The following is a 19,410-nucleotide window of genomic DNA, read 5'->3' as shown; positions in this document are numbered from 1 at the left end:
AATTGAATTTGTTTTTGCCTGGATTTGGATCTGGGAATATTCAAAACCTATAAAGAATGCCAAACTCCTAAATTCACATTTCCTTTCCTCCTACAGAAGCTTAAAGCAATAGTTCATATTTCAGAAAAATGCACTTATTTGCTTTTTTGCAAAGAGTTTGATGAGACATTACCACTTTGAGACATAAGAGTGGTATCGATAATGAAAAAATGTATTTCTAGAAATGTCCATAGATTTGTCACTTTGAGTTTGTCAATTACTGTACTTTACTCCTAATCCACTGTTGTTACTATCTGCATATCTATCTGCGTTAGGCACAAGCAGCTGGAGAGCATCTTAGTGGTCACTCAGCAGTTCCACGAGACCCTAGAGCCCCTGAGCGAGTGGCTGGCCGCTACAGAGAAACACCTCTCCAACTCTGAACCCATCGGTACAGAGACATCTAAGCTGGAAGATCAGATCTCTCAGCATAAGGTAATATCCATCATTTGACTTCATTACCATATGTTTGGGGATTTGTATGACCCAATCAGCTAAGTCCATCTGAATTGAGTTTCATTTATTTTGCTTGTTACTTTTAAGTTTGTGCATTTTATTATTTCCCATTCCGTTTGTTATTAATTTCAGTTTTTACATTTTTGTTTTATGTGTGTGTTTGGTGTTTGTGTCATATTTCCTTGGTTTGTTTCCCATTTTCTGTGGTCAGGCCTTAGAGGAGGAGATTATGAATCACAGTAAAGACCTGTTACAGGCCGTCAGTCTGGGTCACATGCTCAAAACTGTCAGCTCAGTCGACGAAAAGGAGTTTCTTCAGTCCAAACTGGACACCACCCAGGCCAGTTACATAGAGCTCCAGGAGCGATGCAGGAGAAAAGCTGAGATGCTGCAACAAGCTCTGGCAAACGCCCAGGTGTTTGGAGAGGACGAAGTGGCCCTCATGAACTGGCTCAACGAGGTGCACGCGAGGCTGAGCAAAGTGTCCGTGGAGGACTACAAAATAGATGTTCTTGAAAAGCAGCGGGCAGAACAACGGGTATACACTCCTCCTCAGGCCACACATTATGTTGTCCTTTCATTTCAGTTGCATTATTCACGTTTCAGTTGATTTTAGTGATTTGCGGGCCATGCATTGTTTACAGTGGGAAGTTTGTTTTCGCTCTCAATGACTTTCTAAGGTTGTGTTTTCCTTTTAGGCACTACAAAGTGATATTGAGTTGAGGAAGAAGAATGTTGACCAAGCCATCTCTAATGGGATGGAGCTTCTGAAGCAAACAACAGGCATGTCTGACTTTATGACTTTCCTAATGTAGTTCATACAGTTAATTATCAGCAAACAATTCTGTCTCTCTAATACAGATCATAAGGTTTCTGGTCTTATTTTTTTAGCAGAAGTTTAACAGTAGACAAAGTGTTTTTTTTAGAATTGTAAATGACAAAATTAGTTAAAATCAAATTTTCTGAAAGCGCTGGTAGTGTTGTCCCTGCCAGCTTATTTTAAGAAATATTTCAACATTTTATGAAGTTATTTGCTAAGAATTACAGAAAAGATATCGCCACCAGTCTTCTCTTATCCAACATTCCCAAAATGTTGAACTATTCTCTTACTTATCATAATTGTGTATGTAATTTGGTTTTAACATTTTTCTTTCTTTGAAATGTGTGGCTTCAAACAACATTTTGTCATTAAAACATCAGAATTTGTGCAGGATGCTGCTTACATAACTTGCTTCTGCTCTCTGTGTTCAGCTAAGATAGCAGCACACTGTACCTGTATCTGTCTTTTATTGTCTGTAAAGCAACCTTGAGTGCTTAGAAAGGCGCTGTTAAATAAAATGTATTATTATTATTATTATTTCCTTACACTAAAGTAGAAATATGAAACTCCTTCAATATATAATATTTTACTTTCTATTTATAGGTGATGAGGTGGTTGTTATCCAAGGCAAACTGGACGGAATAAAAACAAAGTACGCTGAGATCAACTCTTTGAGTGACAGCGGTTTAAAAACATTGGAGCGGGTTTGGAGTCTCTCTACTAAGCTGCAGCATACCCATGAGGACCTGAGCTCCTGGCTCGAGAAAGTAGAGGCTGAGGTCAGCGCTTTTGCTGATCAGGAGCCAGTGGGAGAGCAGCTCATTCAAGCACAAAGCAGGCAGAAGGTAAGAGTTTCTACAATTGAAGTTTGAGAACAAAATTAATACCAAATGTGATCTTTAACATCAAATACGTCTAACACTCAGTGAGCCGCTTTACAAAAACACATCTGTACATTCACTATGCCTAAGTTGGTGTTCTGTTTGCCATGTAATCTTGTCCAGGCGTTGTTGGAGGAAAGTAAAGACCAAAAACCTGTGATGGACAAGCTGAATGAGTTAAGCAACTCTCTCTTGGATCTGATTCCCTGGCACGCTCGTGAGGGTCTGGACAAGCTGGTGACTGAGGATAATGAGCGGTACAGAGCCATCTACGACACCGTCAGCCAGCAGGTCGACCAGATCAACGCCGATATACTTAAGTCACAGCAGGTAAACCAGAGAAACTGATTAACATCTTTTTTTCACGTTTTTTCTTTCAGTTTTTTTGATTTAATTTAATTGTTCATCTCCTACTTTCATTTCCGTATTTAATTAGGAGTTTAAACATTTTCAGCAATGGAAAATGTCAGTGATTTTTTTTGGTCTGTTTCCAGTTCGAACAGGCTGCAGACGCTGAACTCTCCTGGCTGACTGAAGCTGAGAGGAAGTTGCTGTCGATGGGCGAGATCAGGCTGGAGAAGGACCAAACCACAGCCCAGCTCCAAGCACAGAGGGTCAGTGTGTGTGTGTGTGTGTGTGTGTTTGTGTGTGTGTGTGTGTGTGTGTGTGTTGACACAGTAAACCGGTTTTGTTTTGTAAAGTCTAGCCAGACTCACTCTACTGGTTTTCCAGATCTTCTCCATGGACATAATGAGGCACAAAGATGCTGTGGACAATATTGTGAAATCAGGAAAGGCCATCATGAACACCAAAAACCCGGAGGAGAAAGAAATCTTGAAGGTGAAATAATACATTTATAATTTGAAAGAAGTATTCATTAAGATGATGTACATAAGTTAATGGATCTTTTTGGTTTCCAATCAGGCCAGGACCCAGACACTCTTGGATCAGTACGGCGTTGTCAGTCAACTGAACTCGGAGCGCTATCTGCAGCTAGAACGAGCCCAGTCTCTGGCCAGTCAGTTCTGGGAGACCTGTGAGGAGATGTGGCCATGGCTTCAGGAAACCTTGGGGGCCTTCAGCCAGCTGCCTCCACCCTCCATCGAGTATGAAACACTCAGGCAGCAGCAAGAAGAGCTGAGGGTAAGACGCCAACAGAGGCAGATGTCCAACACAACACTTTTATTTAAGCAATGAAAAATGTAACATGCCATATCCTCTCCAGCAAATGCGCGAGCTGATTGCCGAGCACAAGCCCCACATCGACAAGATGAATAAGACCGGACCTCAGTTACTTGAAATCAGCCCAGTGGAGGGAATGCCCATCAGAGAGAAGTACACAGCTACAGATCAACTTTACACCAAGCTCAAGGCTGATGTCAAGCAGAGAGCTGCTACCTTGGACGAGGCCATCTCCAAATCCACCCAGGTGAGGAGCAGTTGTTCCCATCTTACATATTTAATTTGATGTCATAACAAAGTTTCAAGAAATTGTCGCTCACGGTGTTTTCATGGGCCCTGTTCATCCATCCATCAATTTAAAGAAATTTCATTTTTAAATGTTAACAGTCTGCCATTAAGATAACATTTTCTTATATAAAAAAGCCACTTTGCTATGTTTGAAAATGAATAAAATATAATATTGGATTCAAATAGAGTCCACAAGTAGATTTTTGCATGATGACCATGTTTTACCATCTAAAGCTTTATGAACCATGATCATTTTGTACGAGGGCTACAACAAATTATTATTTTTAATATTCTTTGGTTACTAATTACAGTATTTTCTTGATTTACTGATTGAGTCTTTGAAATTTCAGAAACAAAAATTAATTTTACAAATATCAGTTTTCTGTTACAGAGAATTTGTCTTGTTTAGTACATACAGTAAAAATACTAAAATGAAATAAACAATACAGTCAAAAAACACATATAAAATAAATTTTACATTACATATGTAAAAGACTATGACAAATATGTACAATATAACTGATTATATGACTGAATAACAAATAAGTTTTCACAGGATGTTTCTTGTTATAGTACAGTGCCTTTTTGTAACGTGTGCCGAGCTTTTATTTACTGATATTAATATAAGAAGTATAAAAACAAACTAAGGTGTTTCCTCTCCTCGTTCTCCACCAGTTCCATGATAAAATTGACCCGATGCTGGAATCCCTGGAACGGATCGCTGAACGCCTGCGGCAGCCTCCATCCATCTCGGTGGAGGTTGACAAGATCAGGGAGCAGATTACTGAAAATAAATCTGTCTCTGTGGATTTGGAGAAGCTTCAGCCCTCGTATGAGACATTGAGACAGCGAGGCGAGGAGATGATTGCACGATCTGTAGGAGCAGACAAGGACATGTCTGCCAAAGGTATGCTACATATTACATTATCTTATTTTTTTATTTAATTGTATTCCCTTTCTTTTTATTTAATTGAATCCAGTTTGAAGGGTTACACCATAAAATGGCAGTGGGATAATTATAAGCGCCAATTAGACAAATAACATAACGAAGGTTAACAGTAGGAAAAATATCAGAGGCATACTAAACACAATCACTGGCCAAATCTTTAGTTCTTCCCCTATCAAAACATGTGCAAGCATTCTTAAAATCCTTGGCCGAAAATGTAAGTTTGAGTTTTGGATCCGATGTTTTTGTTCGATGGATTCCAAAAGCTTTCCCGGTGTGGCTTTAATGGGAATGCTATTCTTGTTTTAGGTAGAAAATCAAAGCAAGACCAAGAGACCAAGCAGTTTATTATTAAAACGAGAGATATTTTCCCTGTCACACACTGCTGACGAATTCTTGCTGATATTTGTGGTTTTCTGTTTGTATTCCACATTTTATGTTAATAATTGATTTATTGTATATTCTTTTTTTTTACCCCCTTAAGTTGTACAAGACAAACTGGACCAGATGGTGTTCCTCTGGAACGACATCCAGGCTTTACTGGAGGAGCGGGAGGCGAAGCTGCTGGATGTGATGGACCTGGCAGACAAGTTCTGGTGCGACCACTGCGCTCTCATCGTCACCATCAAAGACAGCCAGGACCTGCTAAGAGAGCTGGAGGAGCCCGGAGTCGATCCTTCAGTCGTCAAACAGCAGCAGGAGTTTGTCGAGGTAGACAGATGCCCAAAATTAAATTGTGAAATCAACCAATGGGTAGTTAAGACTTCAGGAACCTTTCTTTGTTTTAATGACTTTTCTTTCTACAGGGATTTAAGGAGGAGATTGATGGGCTGCAGGAAGAGCTTGATGTGGTTCAAATCCAGGGTGCAGAGCTTATGACTGCCTGCGGGGAACCTGACAAACCTGTGATAAAGAAAAGTATTGATGAGGTAATAGATGACATTTAAAACTATCTTTTCAAAGACATAGTTATTCTATTTTAATTGCTGGTACTCTGGAGTTTCCATATGGCTTGTGGTGAAGTACTTGTGTTATTTTTCCAGGTGAATTCAGCATGGGAAAATCTTAATAAGACGTGGAAGGAGAGAGTAGAGAGGCTGGAAGAAGCCATGCAGGCTGCTGTGCAGTTCCAGGATGGCCTGCAGGTACTTTGATCGTAGTTTCATTGTTTACTGTAAAGCTTCTGAAACCTACCGCAAATCTTAATGTCACTGATGCAACACACTTTTTTCATTAATTGAATTTTGTTTGTCTTTATTATATAACTTATTCTAAAATAAAGTTGTTCATGGAGACATTTACATGCATTTAAAAGTTAAACACAACGTTTAAGGCACTCAAATTAAAACCACAGATTGCAGGGCTTTTTTTACTGCACACCATTGAAGTGATACAACATTTTATGATGGACCTATTCATTTGGAAACAATAAACACCAACCACAGTGCTGCACTAAATTCGGCTCAAACTTGAACTAGTGTATAAAGTTCTTCTAAGATCTTTTCATGGTAGGAAAGTAAGAGTCCTCTTCATGGCTGATTTAATTTTACCAACTTTAGGGATCACACTTCATAAGATGATTGTATTTAAGGCTTGTTTTTCATTTTTGTTTGTTTAATGCGTTTACCTAATATGTCAACTATATAGACCAACTGTGAGATTTAGTGCATAACTTGGTACTAGATGTCAAACATGACTCCCTGTGCACTAGGCTTTGTTTTCTCTAAGTAACAATGGTTACCCACCTTGTACGCAGGGTATGTTTGACTGGGTGGATATTCTGGAGAGCAAACTGGATTCAATGTCACCTGTTGGCACAGACCTGGATACTGTCAAGCAGCAGATGCTAGAACTCAAGGTAAAGTGTTGTATTTGCATAACGGACAAATATTCTTTTAATTCCCTAATGCTCTTATTCATTTACTTCTTAAACTTTACTGCAGTGATACACAGACTCTGTAATATACCAGCTGTGTTTATGTTCAGTGCTTGATACATATAACCGGTCCCAGTTGGTACAAAAGCTCTGTAAATGCAGCTTCATAAAGGCATAGTCAGTAGGTCCAGATGTATTGTCCACAGAGCTTTGTACTTGTGTTGACTGATTGGGTTGTACCACTGTATGTGCTGTATGTATCAGGAGTTCAAAGGAGAGGCGTACCAGCTGCAGATCGAGATGGAGCGCCTGAACCACCAGGCGGGCCTCCTGCTGAAAAAGGTGACGGAGGAGGCCGATCGTAGTGCCATCCAGGAGCCAATGTCTGAACTCAAGATGCTCTGGGAAAACCTGGATGAGAAGATTATCAGCCGACAGGTCAGAAAAGGGAAACATGTAGAGGGAAAGCTTCATTCACACTGTTCAATGTGGTAATATGCTGTTTAAATACAGTATGCAATAACTCTTTATGAATTTAAATAGTTCCTTATGGACTATAAAAAAGGCTCATCAATGGATCAGACAGGCTGTGGAATATGATGTGTGCTATGCATGTTAAGTGCTTTCACACGCTCAAATATCTAATGGTTTAATCTGTCCTTAATCCAGCACAAACTGGAGGGAGGCCTTCTGGCACTGGGCCAGTTCCAGCACGCACTGGACGAGGTTCTGGCCTGGATGAGCCACACCGAGGAGCTGCTTAATGACCAGAGGAAGGCTGGAGGCGACCCCAAAGCTGTCGAAATAGAGCTCGCCAAGCATCATGTACGACAAAAGTTTTCTCCACGCAAATTCAAATATGTTTCACTAGTGAAAGGAAACCTTTAAATTATCATGGGTTTAGCAAATGTACTTTAGAAATAGAACAAGGAGGTAGTAGATTCATCATCCTGAACTGTTACATTTTTACCCATGCAGACTTAGTTTTGTCCTTTCGTGCTTCAGATCCATCCACCCAACATCTTGACATTTCTGGCTGCTTTAACTCTACAGGTTCTCCAGAATGATGTGCTGGCTCATAAGGCGACAGTTGAGACTGTCAATAAGGCCGGTAATGATCTGGTGGAGTCCAGCGCTGGAGAGGAAGCTTCTGGTCTGCAGAGCAAACTGGAGAACCTGAACCAACGGTGGAAAGCCATCCTGGAGAAGTCAGGGCAGAGGAAGCAACAGCTAGAGAGCGCTCTGCTTCAGGTACTGTATGACAAATTATTTTCATTACAATGTAATAGGCTCTCCCAGGGGAGAAAGTAAATTATGTCAAAGTCATGAATTGTTTTGGAGGGGTGATCTCCATCTCTGCCACCCTCCTCATTCCTTTTCTATTCATAACTTTGACCTTTAGCAGGGTGCTGTGATGTCAGGGGGATATGAGGAACAGAAATATGTCCTGGATTTAGATTTTTATTCAAAACAGTTCCTTTAAAACACATAATCCATCCCAGCCAAAAAATCCAATCAAAGAAGATTTCATTTTAACAGCAACACTTTTCTGTGATTTGTGATCAGCGGCTTTATTTTGTTACATTTCAGGCTTTTTCATTTATACTGCTGAATACCAAAGATAGACACTTTTGGTTGCTTAATGAATGAATGAATAACTCCGACATCATCCTCTCTGAGCAATAGGTTGCTAACAATGAGTGTGTGTGACACCTTTTGTCCTGACTCAGGTTGTATTGTGTTGTAGGCCCAAGGTTTCCATGGTGAGATAGAAGATATGCAGCAATGGCTGAAAGACACGGAACGTCAGCTGTTGGCATCAAAGGCTGTGGGAGGCTTACCAGACACGGCTCGGGAGCAGCTTAACACCCATCTGGTATGTGTTTAACAATATGAAAGGCTGTATACAGATGGTAGGCTAGTAAGGAGACGGCAACGTCTTTTCTATGTTTTATCTGAAGTGTGAAAATTAAATGACATGGCAAAATACAATACTTGCCTCCCCCTGCAGAAGAAGACAAAAAGCCTTTTAAAGCGTTTCAAATTGATTTAGCCATGTCTGACTATAATGAATTTAGGAATGTCTCCCTTTTTTGTTTCCCTTTCCTCTAATGGAGAAACCCGAGACGTTTTCTGAACAAACTCTGCCTGAAGAAGCATTAGTATTGACATTTTATGGAACCAAAAACAGTAATCACTCGTGGGAACATCCCTCTGAGAGTTGAATTCCTCACCAATTTTAAAGTGACCGAGAGCCAATTCAGACCGAGACAGACAGAGCTGAATGCACCACTCCCCTCATGTCATTGTGTCTTGTTGTCTTGCAGGAATTGTGTTCTGCCTTCGAGGTGAAGGAGGAGCTGTACCAGGAGCTGATGAACAAGGGTCACCAGCTGATCGCCATAACACCCGAGGGTCCAGACAGCAACACAGAGCAGGACCTCGCCAACCTGAAGGACAAATGGGAAGCCGTGCAGGGGAAGGTTGTGGAGAGAAAGGTATGCGGTTAATAGTTGTGGGGAGGACAGTAGACTTACACTGCTCTCGGCTTGATGATTCACAACTTCAGCTTTAGGCCCCAGTGAGAGATCACGGACATACACTTGAGCCATGCCGATAATGAATGGTGTGAAAACAGCGTGCTGGCACTGACACACAGGATGTGGTTACACTATAGATCACAGCAGGCGAGTCTGTCTGAGTCAGGGTTGAACAACTGCGGTCTTCTCACGTATGTTGCCACAGTGAACTTGACAAGTGCATGAAATAAATAAATGAGCTAAGCTAATATTTGAGCCAAAATAGAGACTCATCATTTACTATGTTGTTCTTTCGGAAATTTTCTTTATATGTTATTCCTTTGTGACAAGTTATTCACTTTTGTTGCAACAATAAATAAACACCATCATTTAACATGGCAAAAAAGATCAATCTTCTCTCCCTCACCATTCTCACTCCAGATATGGAGCTTCTGATTCTGGCTGCCTGAGAGTTTGCTGTTCCGTTTTGCTTTTGCTTCCTATTTACTTTGGTCCTATTCCCAGGAATTCAAAGTCTGGTAAATCTTAGAGACGCACAGAGTTGCAGCTGCGGGCCAAACTCTCTTAAGCAATGTGACACTTAAGCAATGTCGAGTAAGTCAGGCACATTTTCCAAGCAGAAAAGAGTTTATTCAAATAATAGAATAATTAGTGACTATTAGACTAAAGTCTTTATTTAACAAGACTCTCAACATGACCCACAATATATGAGAGAAACACAGTATTACTCGTAACTCTCATCAGGTTTGTAATGTCATTAACACAGCAAATGGATGTTTTCTAGCGATGAAGTCACTGTGCATGTTTCTCTCATTCAATTAAAAGCTCATCATTCCACTTCCACTTCCCTACCAGCCTCTCCAGAGATGTTAACTTCCTCCGTTTAAACAGAGGTTATGTTCGGCATAATTGAAGTGTAATTGTTTTTTTCCCCTTCTCTTTATCTAGTGTTATGGCAACCAAGGATTCTTTTCACAGCAGTGTACAGGTTATAATAGTACTCTGTTTAGAGAGCAAAGACAACAGGATTATTTCCATCCCTATGCATGGTGGAGCCTAATGATGTGTTGTGTCTACAGGTGAAGTTAGAAGAAGCCTTGACGCTGGCCACAGATTTCCACAACTCTCTGCAGGACTTCATCAACTGGCTCACCCAAGCAGAGCAGACGCTGAATATGGTTTCCCCTGCCTCCCTCATACTGGACACCATCATGTTTCAGATTGATGAGCATAAGGTAATGTTTGTACAGGAAGGAGGTTTACATGGCCACTGAAGTCAAATAAAAGTGCTAATGACATGATAGTTTTTTTGTCTGAAGCTAAGTGGGAACATTTTTAAGCAGTTCTCTGCTTTTATCCAGCTGCTATGATAGTGTGTCATTTGCCAACATTGACTTAATGACTCCATCTGTTTAATTATTTAGAACCAAGCTCATTAGCACACATGAACAACATTACCTCCTCTGTTAAAAGCCTGTACTCCCCTTTGATATTATAACACCTGACCTAAACCTCTCTCCTCTCTGTGCTATGCAGATGTTTGTGACGGAGGTGAACTCCCACAGGGAACACATCATTGACCTGGACAAGACGGGAACCCATTTGAAGTACTTCAGCCAGAAACAGGATGTGGTCCTGATCAAGAACCTGCTGCTCAGCGTGCAAGGCCGCTGGGAGAAGCTGGTGCAGCGCTCTGTTGAGCGAGGTCGTCTGCTGGATGACGCCAGAAAAAGGGCCAAACAGGTATGGACTGAATGGTCTTTGTTTCTGTAAGGACTTTTTTTTTATTGTCATTGGAAAGCTCTGGAAATAGTATATCAAGCCTGTTTCTTATTCTGTCTGCAGCTTTTTACAGCACATTCATTAGTGTGGGCCTTTTCTGTTCCTCGGGCCTGAAAAGCTAATCATCTGAACATGTAACAGGACTCGGCCATAAATCATGTGAAATCATACCTTTTACAAAATGCTTTATTTGTTTCTTTATCCTTCATTAGTTCCATGAAACTTGGAATAAACTCATGGAGTGGCTGGACGAATCTGAGAAGACTCTGGATTCAGAAGTGGAAATTGCCAACGATCCAGACAAAATCAAGACGCAGCTGGCGCAGCACAAGGTGACTGAGCATTGTCTTGTCACACTTTACTGGGGAAAGGAATGAAAGTTAAAATAGCCAGGCACCTTCGGCAGCAAAGTTTCATTTATTTAACAGAAACAGCATCTGCATCCAGACCATTTTTTTAAAGTCAGACTAATAAGACTGTTTAAGTGCCATGTTTTATGTGTGATATATAAGTGTTGGAAACAAACAGGATCTACAGAATGCGTTAGTCGTGCATGTACTTTGGACACAAACTACCCAGTCCCCTCTATTTGTCTCTGCAGTGTTATGTGGGGATATTGTGCTAATCCTATCATAATCCCGGGATGGACCAAATAAATCAGATGTGATCTTGCTTTTGGATAATCTCTGTGGAGCAGTGGCTCTTGAGTTTTAACCCGTTTTTTGTTCCCCTCACAAAATACTGTCTCCTTTATCACAAAACACACACACGTACACACACACACACACACACACACACACACACACACACACACACACACACACACATATTAGGATACTATCTGACATGCCAACAGTAGCAGCAAAGAAATCTGAGAAGGTTCACTCAAACCCTATACATCTAAATCATAAGACTAAAAATAACTGTTGTCTACTTGTTCATTTTCTAAATACAGTTTTAAAAAAAAAAGAAAGAAAAAAAAAAAAATTACTAAATTTTTTGGAGGTTGGAGCTTTTTGATGACATTGTTTCTCATACACAGGAGTTCCAAAAAGCTGTTGGCAGCAAACACTCCGTGTACGATACCACCACTCGAACAGGGCGGGCCTTGAAAGACAAGACCACCCTCCGGGATGATAATCAGAAGTTGGACGACATGCTGAGTGAACTGAGGGACAAATGGGACACCGTTTGTGGCAAATCAGTAGAAAGGTATGAATACATCTTCCCAAATGCTTTGTTGTAGTCAACCCCATCAACTACTAGTCAAACTATATGCAGTAAGATTTTTCATTCAATGTTATTGAATGCTCTCACGCAGACAAAACAAGCTCGAGGAGGCCTTGTTGTTCTCCGGCCAGTTTACCGACGCTCTCCAGGCTCTCATTGACTGGCTGTATAGAGTGGAACCTCAGCTGGCTGAGGACCAGCCCGTACACGGAGACATAGACCTGGTTCTCAACCTGATAGACAACCACAAGGTAGGAAACAACACCAAACCACATCTAGGGCTGCTCGGTTATGGAAAAAAAACATAATGACAATTCTTTTTGGTCAATATTAAAATCACAATTATTTAACAAGTTTACTTATTGACTATTGGAAACGCGTTGCATTTATTTAACTTAAAAAACAGTTAAACAAATCAACAGTGAGAACACCTTGAACTGTGAACTGTGTGTTACTTGCAAACAGTCATTCTCAAAATAGTTGTTTTTCTAGATTACATTGTTTTTGTACGGAGCCCTGGAGGTGACATGGAGGGGGGGGGGAAACGAAGAAAAAACATACACTGGGGACAAACACCTTTGACTTTGACATGGACAAAAATAAAAAATAAAATAAAAAACATGTACTGAGACAGTCACTTTTTGCAAGATCTTGACTTTGTTTTGCAAGATCTTGAGTTGTATTTGCGAGATCTTTACTTTGACTGGAGGAAGAAGAAAAAAACAAAGGAAAAAACAAAAACAAAAGACATCTTGACTTTCAAACTTGAGATCTCGAGTTTAGTGTTTGTCCCCATTAGGCTACATTTTTCTTCTTCTTCTTTTTTTTTCCTCCATGAAAGTCAAGATCTTGATTTTAGTGTTTGTCCCCAGTACCTGTTTTTTTTTCTTTGTTTTTTTCCCCCCTCCATGTCACTACCCTCCATGATCGCTAGGAGCCTAAATCAAAATCGCGATTCAAGTTTGATTAATTGCACAGCCCTAACCACATCACAGCATGCTGTGTTGACCAACTGGCTGAACGTCATTAAGAGTCTTCAGTTCCAGTATCGAAACCCAACTTCAAAAGCATAAAGGTTTTCACTTCTGTACCAACACCACCCTTTCCTTTCATCACTGATTGTTTCTCATCATAAAAGACAACAAAGGACACATAAACCACGCCAGGGTTGGACTTTAAATTCAAACAACAAAAGGGATAGCATTGCAGTACCTTTTCATTGAGAGTCCCTGTTCTGTGAGGTTTTCTGTCTAGCAAAGATGTCTGGAAAACTGATGTTATGTTTGGACACTCCCAATCTTTTAATTAATAATTACTGCACTATATCAGCAGCAGTAGTCATTCTTTTTTTGTTGAACCAGCAGCTGTGACTCTGTTGAAGTGTAATATTGTAATCCAATTACAATTTCCCTCTGTACTCTTTCATTCAAATTATAAATGAATTGAATTACGCAAATTTTAAACTAGTCAGTAAATTGTATGTGGGTTCATGTTGTTTGACTGTGTCCTTCTCTGATTGGTTGCTGCAGGTTTTCCAAAAGGAGTTAGGAAAGAGGACAGTGAGCGTCCAAGCCCTCAAACGTTCAGCCAAGGAGCTGATTGAGAGCAGTCACGATGACTCGTCCTGGGTCAAAGTTCAGATGCAAGAGCTGGGAACTCGCTGGGAGACGGTGTGCAACCTGTCAGTGTCCAAACAGGCCCGTCTGGAGCAGGCTCTGTGTCAGGTTGGTACTGTGGAGCCCCTACTGTACCATCGTTAGATAGCAGTTAAACTGAGTCTTTGAGCTAGACTGATCTGTGTCCTCTGACTGCAGGCTGAGGAGTTTCACTCGACTGTTCATATCCTGCTGGAGTGGCTGGCTGAGGCAGAGCAGAGTTTGCGTTTCCATGGCAGCCTGCCTGATGATGAGGAGGCTCTGCAGACGCTTATCGGACAACACAAGGCAAGCAATGCAAATATTTATATAGTTTCATCTAAAGCAAAACTTTAGGTTTATATTACAATTTTACAATTTGAGGGTTTTGGTTGTTTTAATAAATAAAAGTAACATGCTGGCGTAAACATTTTGTCTTTTGTAAACAGTTAAGACCCTAATTCTGTAATTGGAGCAAGAAGATGCCATGTTGTCTTTCGTGCAAAAAATGCTAAGATATTTATCTTAGTTATGATTCCACTGTATTAAAATAGCTCTTCCTTGCTTGGATTTTAAAACAACTTCATGAGCAATGCTTCCCTTTAATGTTTGCTGAAGACAATCCATTTGTAAATCTCCTCGTTCCCATTTGTTGTTTTTAAGGAGTTCATGAAGAAACTGGAGGAAAAGCGAGTGGCTCTAAATAAAGCAACCAGTCTCGGGGAAGCTATTCTGGTCATCTGCCATCCAGACTCTATCACTACCATCAAACACTGGAACACCATCATTAAAGCCCGGCTCGAAGAGGTGAGTTCACAGCTGCATGCATGCCTTTCATACCCACAGGTATGATGGAGCACAATTACACAATCCGGATGCTTCAAGCAACAATAGATGTCCTCCAGATTTTTGCAAACATTACTAAATGTACATTTTGTGGTGACACGCGTGTGCCTCATCACACAAAAGGAATTTCTCTGTGTCTATTTAATATGAGTAATGTTACTGTTACAGGTGCAAGCCTGGGCGAGGCAGCACCAGCAGCGGCTGGCCACGGCCCTCACTGAGTTGTTAGCCACTCAAGAGCTCCTGGAGAATCTGCTGACCTGGCTACAGTGGGCTGAGACCAACCTCAACGATAAGGACAAAGAGCAGCTGCCGCAGGAGATCGAGGAGGTCAAAAGCCTCATAGCAGAACACCAGGTAAAGTGAAGCTACAGATGAAAAATAACTTAAGTATATTTATTTCAGTAATTTAAACAGATTTTTCACAGTACCGTAGTTGACTGCAAGTGTAAATGAACCAAACACTTTTCCCTGCAGGCGTTCATGGAGGAAATGACCAGGAAGCAACCAGATGTTGACAAAATCACTAAGACACACAAAAGGAAGCCTGCTGTGGAGCCCCCAGTCCAGTCTCACATCCCTGTGCTCGACAAAGCAAGAAATGGAAGTATGTATCCCACAAATACCCTCACATAGAGCGTGACCTGAGCCATCTGGCCCTGTGTTTAGTCACTGCAGGGTGATGCGACATCCTCATCATGTCCATTTTAGCACCTGGAATGATGTCATTGCTGAAGTATTCCTCCTGTTTCCATTGTGGGAGCACAGTCACTATGAAGGTTTTCGTCTTTCACTTGCAGGAAAACGTTCTCCTACACAAACAATGTATGCGTCAGCAACACAACCTCCCATTGAAACCAAGAACCCACGCGTTAACCTGCTGGTCACTAAGTGGCAGCATGTGTGGCTGCTGGCTTTGGACAGAAGGAGGAAACTCAATGACGCCTTGGACAGACTGGATGAGGTAACCAAGCTCAGGTTTTACACAGACCCACTCTCAGTATGATTGCAAGCAGTTTTGTTTCTGCAAAATTGTGCTCATATCACCCTTTGTTGCTTCTGTGCAGTTGAAGGAATTTGCCAACTTTGACTTTGATGTGTGGCGGAAGCGCTACATGCGCTGGATGAACCATAAAAAGTCCCGTGTCATGGACTTCTTCCGCCGCATTGACAAAGATCAAGATGGCAAGGTGACCCGACAGGAGTTCATCGAGGGCATCCTCTCCTCTAGTAAGTGTCCAACTTACAAACTCACAACTGAATAGTATGGATACCAGCAAGCCAAATGCTCATTTTGTAGCACTTTAATGGCTCTTCTATAGAATTCCCCACCAGCCGTCTGGAGATGAGTGCTGTGGCAGACATATTTGACAGAGACGGGGACGGATACATTGACTACTATGAGTTTGTGGCAGCGCTTCATCCAAACAAGGATGCTTACAAACCTCTGACAGACGCTGACAAAATTGAAGATGAGGTGACATTCATACCCAAAATTTCTAAATGTAAATCTAGAGATATGTTTAGGGACTTATGGTTCAATGAAATGTTCTCTGATTGTAGGTGACAAGACAAGTAGCAAAATGCAAATGTACAAAACGATTTCAAGTGGAGCAAATTGGGGCCAACAAATACCGGGTAAGCAAATTTTAACTAAACATTTTATTGAGAGCAAATATTCCAACAAATACAAGCAATCATTGTTAAATGATTTAAACACCAGTAGCTTGGTTTCACCGGACGGTAAGTGCTGCATAAAAAGGCCAATGCATGGTGAAAACTCTAACCTTTATATATGTTTATTGTTCCTCACATCACCAGTTCTACCTTGGAAACCAGGTACATATGAAAGTCCTCTTCTGATTTTTTTCCTCTCTGTTCTGTGCCTTATAAAGTCTTATGTCCTTTTTCATTGACCACGTTTGTTTTCTAATTAACACTCTCTGCCCAGATTCCTGGCTGGTGTTTACAGACTGAAACTCAGAAGTAGAAATAAACATCTATGGCCAAAATCTAATCCATAAGGAACACTGGCCTAAAATTTGTGTTTTCAGTCTAACATAACATTTTTATTTGAAATAACTAATGAAAGAAGCATTAAAGGCCCAATGTTTTATGTTTTAGGTGATTAGAGCATTTTTCTGATTATTCTGATGACCTAAGTTTTTGTTTTGTTGAAAAATAAGACAAACCAGGTAAAAATTAGGGTAGTAAATATTTATATATCTACTTTTGAGTTTCAGAAAATACAATATTATGAGCCAATACCATTTCAGGCCATATTTCTTTATTAGTCCACAGGCCTTAATTCATCTGCTGGGCAGTTTGGAATATAATGCTTTCTGTGTGCTTGCCTTTGGCGCTTCAGCATCATGGGATTGATTTACCTCAACATGGCTGACATACTTTTGTGCAACTGACACTGCTTATTAATATATTTTAATAGTTGGGCAACCTTGATGATTACAATGAATGCTTTGCTTTTCATTTTACCTCCTGAGTTAATGTGTTTTGACAAATTGCATGTTGCAATTTAGGATTTCTGCAATGTGATCATGTGCCACATGCTTCCTGTAGATTGTTTGGATTAAGAAAAATATTTGCGGGGTGTTAGTTAGCGGGGATATGGCTGGCCATTAGTGATGGTTTGTAAACTAGTTTGTCATGATGTGTCGCACAACAATGAATTGAAATAATTCTTTTGACAGTTTGGTCTGGTTCACTGCTTACATGACTCCTTAATCGGCGATGAGACAATAGCAAACAGGGAAAATCAAAATCTTACCCCCCACCTACACGTTGCAGTTTTGGAAAGCTGTATTCTGGTAAATAGTTATTCTTAAGATGTTTCTTGTGACGTTTTTTTCTCCAGATCATCATCACATTTAATGTATTTGATCACTTAAATCACCAGTGGCATTTAATCATTATAATAATCATTTAAGTGGAAGATAGTTTACCAGTTGAAGAGACTTCATGAGATAATAGGCAGTTAGCCGAGGGTCATCATTGTTTGCTCATGTCTGCGTGTCACACTGTGGTGGATTAGACCGAAATGATTTGAACCATTCCTCATGTCCTAGCTGCATTGGGTCTGCATCAGTGTCAATGCATCCTCAGCATTTGAGTTGTAGTTGTAGAAAGTTCAACAAAGTGCAGGAGATTGCTGTTTGTCCGCTTGATCATGATGTGGAGTGATTTTTGACAGAAAGCATGCGGCTGTGATTGTCCTGTGTGAATTATGTCTTTGTGCTAATGCTCGCGGTTATATCCAACTGGCAGACTTCTGTCTATCACCTCATAAAGCCTGCACCATCACATCCAGAATAACAAGCTCAGTGTTCTCATGTGTTTATGTGTGGTTGTATGATGAAGGCACAGTGTTTTACACTAGTGCCTCCTGGTGGTAAAATAATGTGCCTTCAGTTAATGTGTTTTTTTCACAGGCTCCACATACAGTAATGGCAGCAAAAGGAAGCCGCTGTTGGACTTAAGTCAAACAATATAACTAGAAACCATACTTTAACTAAAATCATTCAAATTTTATAAATAAATAAAAAAAGTCCACTGCTGTATCAGTTAAGTGTGTAAAGCTGTAAAGTTAGTGTAACTGCTTTATTTAAAATACAGGAGTTCAAATTCAATTTGCTGTGAACTGTAGCAGACATCAATGTAGTCTGACTGATTGAGCCAGTTATTTTGGCTGATTTGGCTATTTTGGGATTGAAAAATTGTTATATGAAACTGAAATTTCAGCCAATTTGTGTAAAAATGTGTAAAACTGTTTCTAAGTAACCAGAAGTACTTTCTTCTGCCTTTTTGTGTTTATTATAACCCATAATGATATACTCATATACCAATATACAATATCTACAATAAGCATGTATTAGCTAACAAATCTCAATAGTAAATAAGTCAGGCTCAACATCAAATGATTATGCGTGTGAGGAAATGTTAGGTAACAGAACATAACAGTTAGTTAAGCATGAACTCATTTAGAATGAATGGACTCCTATAGTAATTTAGGACCAGTACATTTGGATCACATACACCGGCATACACTACCAGAGGAAACCAGTTGGATTGGCCTTTGTGTAATTTGTGTCTTTGAGAATGAAAACTGAAAATTTACTTTTTTATGTCACAGTCCTGTTTGTGTAAATGTGTGCAACATGGAAATCAGTGCTGAAGAGGAAAAAAAACAGCATTGATGGCTGTTTGATTTTTGCATGGAACATTTTGATTGCAGTTGTCTAAATCCACAAAAAAAATGAATAGGCATAAATGTGATTATCCGAGCCAGTCTGGTTTCCCGTGTTGCACAGCTTCACCTGCAGCGAGAGAGTGTTTATAAAAAGGTCAGTGTTTTCATACAACCCCTTTCTGTTTAACTTCTGTAGTTTGGAGACTCTCAGCAGCTTCGTCTAGTACGTATTTTACGCAGCACTGTGATGGTGCGGGTGGGCGGAGGTTGGATGGCTCTGGACGAGTTTCTGGTGAAGAACGACCCGTGTCGAGGTGAGTTCAAAAGTTCACCACAAGAAGTCAAAAAGCACGGCTGATTGATTAAATACTAAAATGTGTACACATCCAATTCTGTTTAGAATTTAGAAATCATTAAAACCTGATAAGGGTGAGGATTACATACCTATACCATACATTATTTAGGATTAAAGTCAGCTAATCCATTTCTCAGTTAGAAACAGTGATTCCTTTCACCAAAACGGCCTGGCAATCATTATTAGTGTTTCCTTTGTTGATATAATAATTCAGAATAACTGACTGTTAAGGAATTAGTATTTTCTTGGGTTCCAGATCCATCCAAGGCTTTGGAGAGCTTAAATGTCCCATGACATGGTACTTTTTGGATGCTTTTATATAGACTTTAGT

At 40.3% G+C, this 19,410-nt stretch overlaps 1 protein-coding gene across 28 annotated transcripts in view; it reads left to right on the top strand.

The window, feature by feature from the left end:
* The window catches only part of dst (dystonin), a 108,458-nt gene that overhangs the window by 83,643 nt on the left and 5,405 nt on the right, over positions 1-19,410 (top strand). For 17 of the 28 annotated variants that reach the window (XM_032541436.1, XM_032541433.1, XM_032541442.1 and 14 more), the window contains 36 exons: positions 315-474; positions 707-1,033; positions 1,194-1,278; positions 1,919-2,160; positions 2,320-2,526; positions 2,691-2,810; positions 2,929-3,036; positions 3,121-3,339; positions 3,422-3,625; positions 4,342-4,573; positions 5,097-5,323; positions 5,419-5,541; positions 5,656-5,757; positions 6,369-6,470; positions 6,753-6,926; positions 7,158-7,313; positions 7,542-7,739; positions 8,236-8,364; positions 8,816-8,986; positions 10,108-10,263; positions 10,565-10,771; positions 11,023-11,142; positions 11,853-12,022; positions 12,132-12,291; positions 13,570-13,764; positions 13,855-13,983; positions 14,338-14,481; positions 14,689-14,877; positions 14,998-15,127; positions 15,321-15,484; positions 15,588-15,750; positions 15,843-15,997; positions 16,084-16,158; positions 16,342-16,359; positions 17,229-17,345; positions 18,921-19,038. In XM_032541436.1, coding sequence (XP_032397327.1) covers positions 315-474; positions 707-1,033; positions 1,194-1,278; positions 1,919-2,160; positions 2,320-2,526; positions 2,691-2,810; positions 2,929-3,036; positions 3,121-3,339; positions 3,422-3,625; positions 4,342-4,573; positions 5,097-5,323; positions 5,419-5,541; positions 5,656-5,757; positions 6,369-6,470; positions 6,753-6,926; positions 7,158-7,313; positions 7,542-7,739; positions 8,236-8,364; positions 8,816-8,986; positions 10,108-10,263; positions 10,565-10,771; positions 11,023-11,142; positions 11,853-12,022; positions 12,132-12,291; positions 13,570-13,764; positions 13,855-13,983; positions 14,338-14,481; positions 14,689-14,877; positions 14,998-15,127; positions 15,321-15,484; positions 15,588-15,750; positions 15,843-15,997; positions 16,084-16,158; positions 16,342-16,359; positions 17,229-17,345; positions 18,921-19,038 — 5,696 coding nt within the window. The remainder of the gene's footprint in view (positions 1-314; positions 475-706; positions 1,034-1,193; positions 1,279-1,918; positions 2,161-2,319; positions 2,527-2,690; positions 2,811-2,928; positions 3,037-3,120; positions 3,340-3,421; positions 3,626-4,341; positions 4,574-5,096; positions 5,324-5,418; positions 5,542-5,655; positions 5,758-6,368; positions 6,471-6,752; positions 6,927-7,157; positions 7,314-7,541; positions 7,740-8,235; positions 8,365-8,815; positions 8,987-10,107; positions 10,264-10,564; positions 10,772-11,022; positions 11,143-11,852; positions 12,023-12,131; positions 12,292-13,569; positions 13,765-13,854; positions 13,984-14,337; positions 14,482-14,688; positions 14,878-14,997; positions 15,128-15,320; positions 15,485-15,587; positions 15,751-15,842; positions 15,998-16,083; positions 16,159-16,341; positions 16,360-17,228; positions 17,346-18,920; positions 19,039-19,410) is intronic. The other 11 variants (XM_032541459.1, XM_032541444.1, XM_032541439.1 and 8 more) reach the window with 3 other exon arrangements.

Source organism: Etheostoma spectabile, chromosome 17 (assembly GCF_008692095.1).
Source record: "Etheostoma spectabile isolate EspeVRDwgs_2016 chromosome 17, UIUC_Espe_1.0, whole genome shotgun sequence".
Lineage (NCBI taxonomy): Eukaryota > Metazoa > Chordata > Actinopteri > Perciformes > Percidae > Etheostoma > Etheostoma spectabile.
This window is presented reverse-complemented; position numbering and strand designations above follow the sequence as displayed.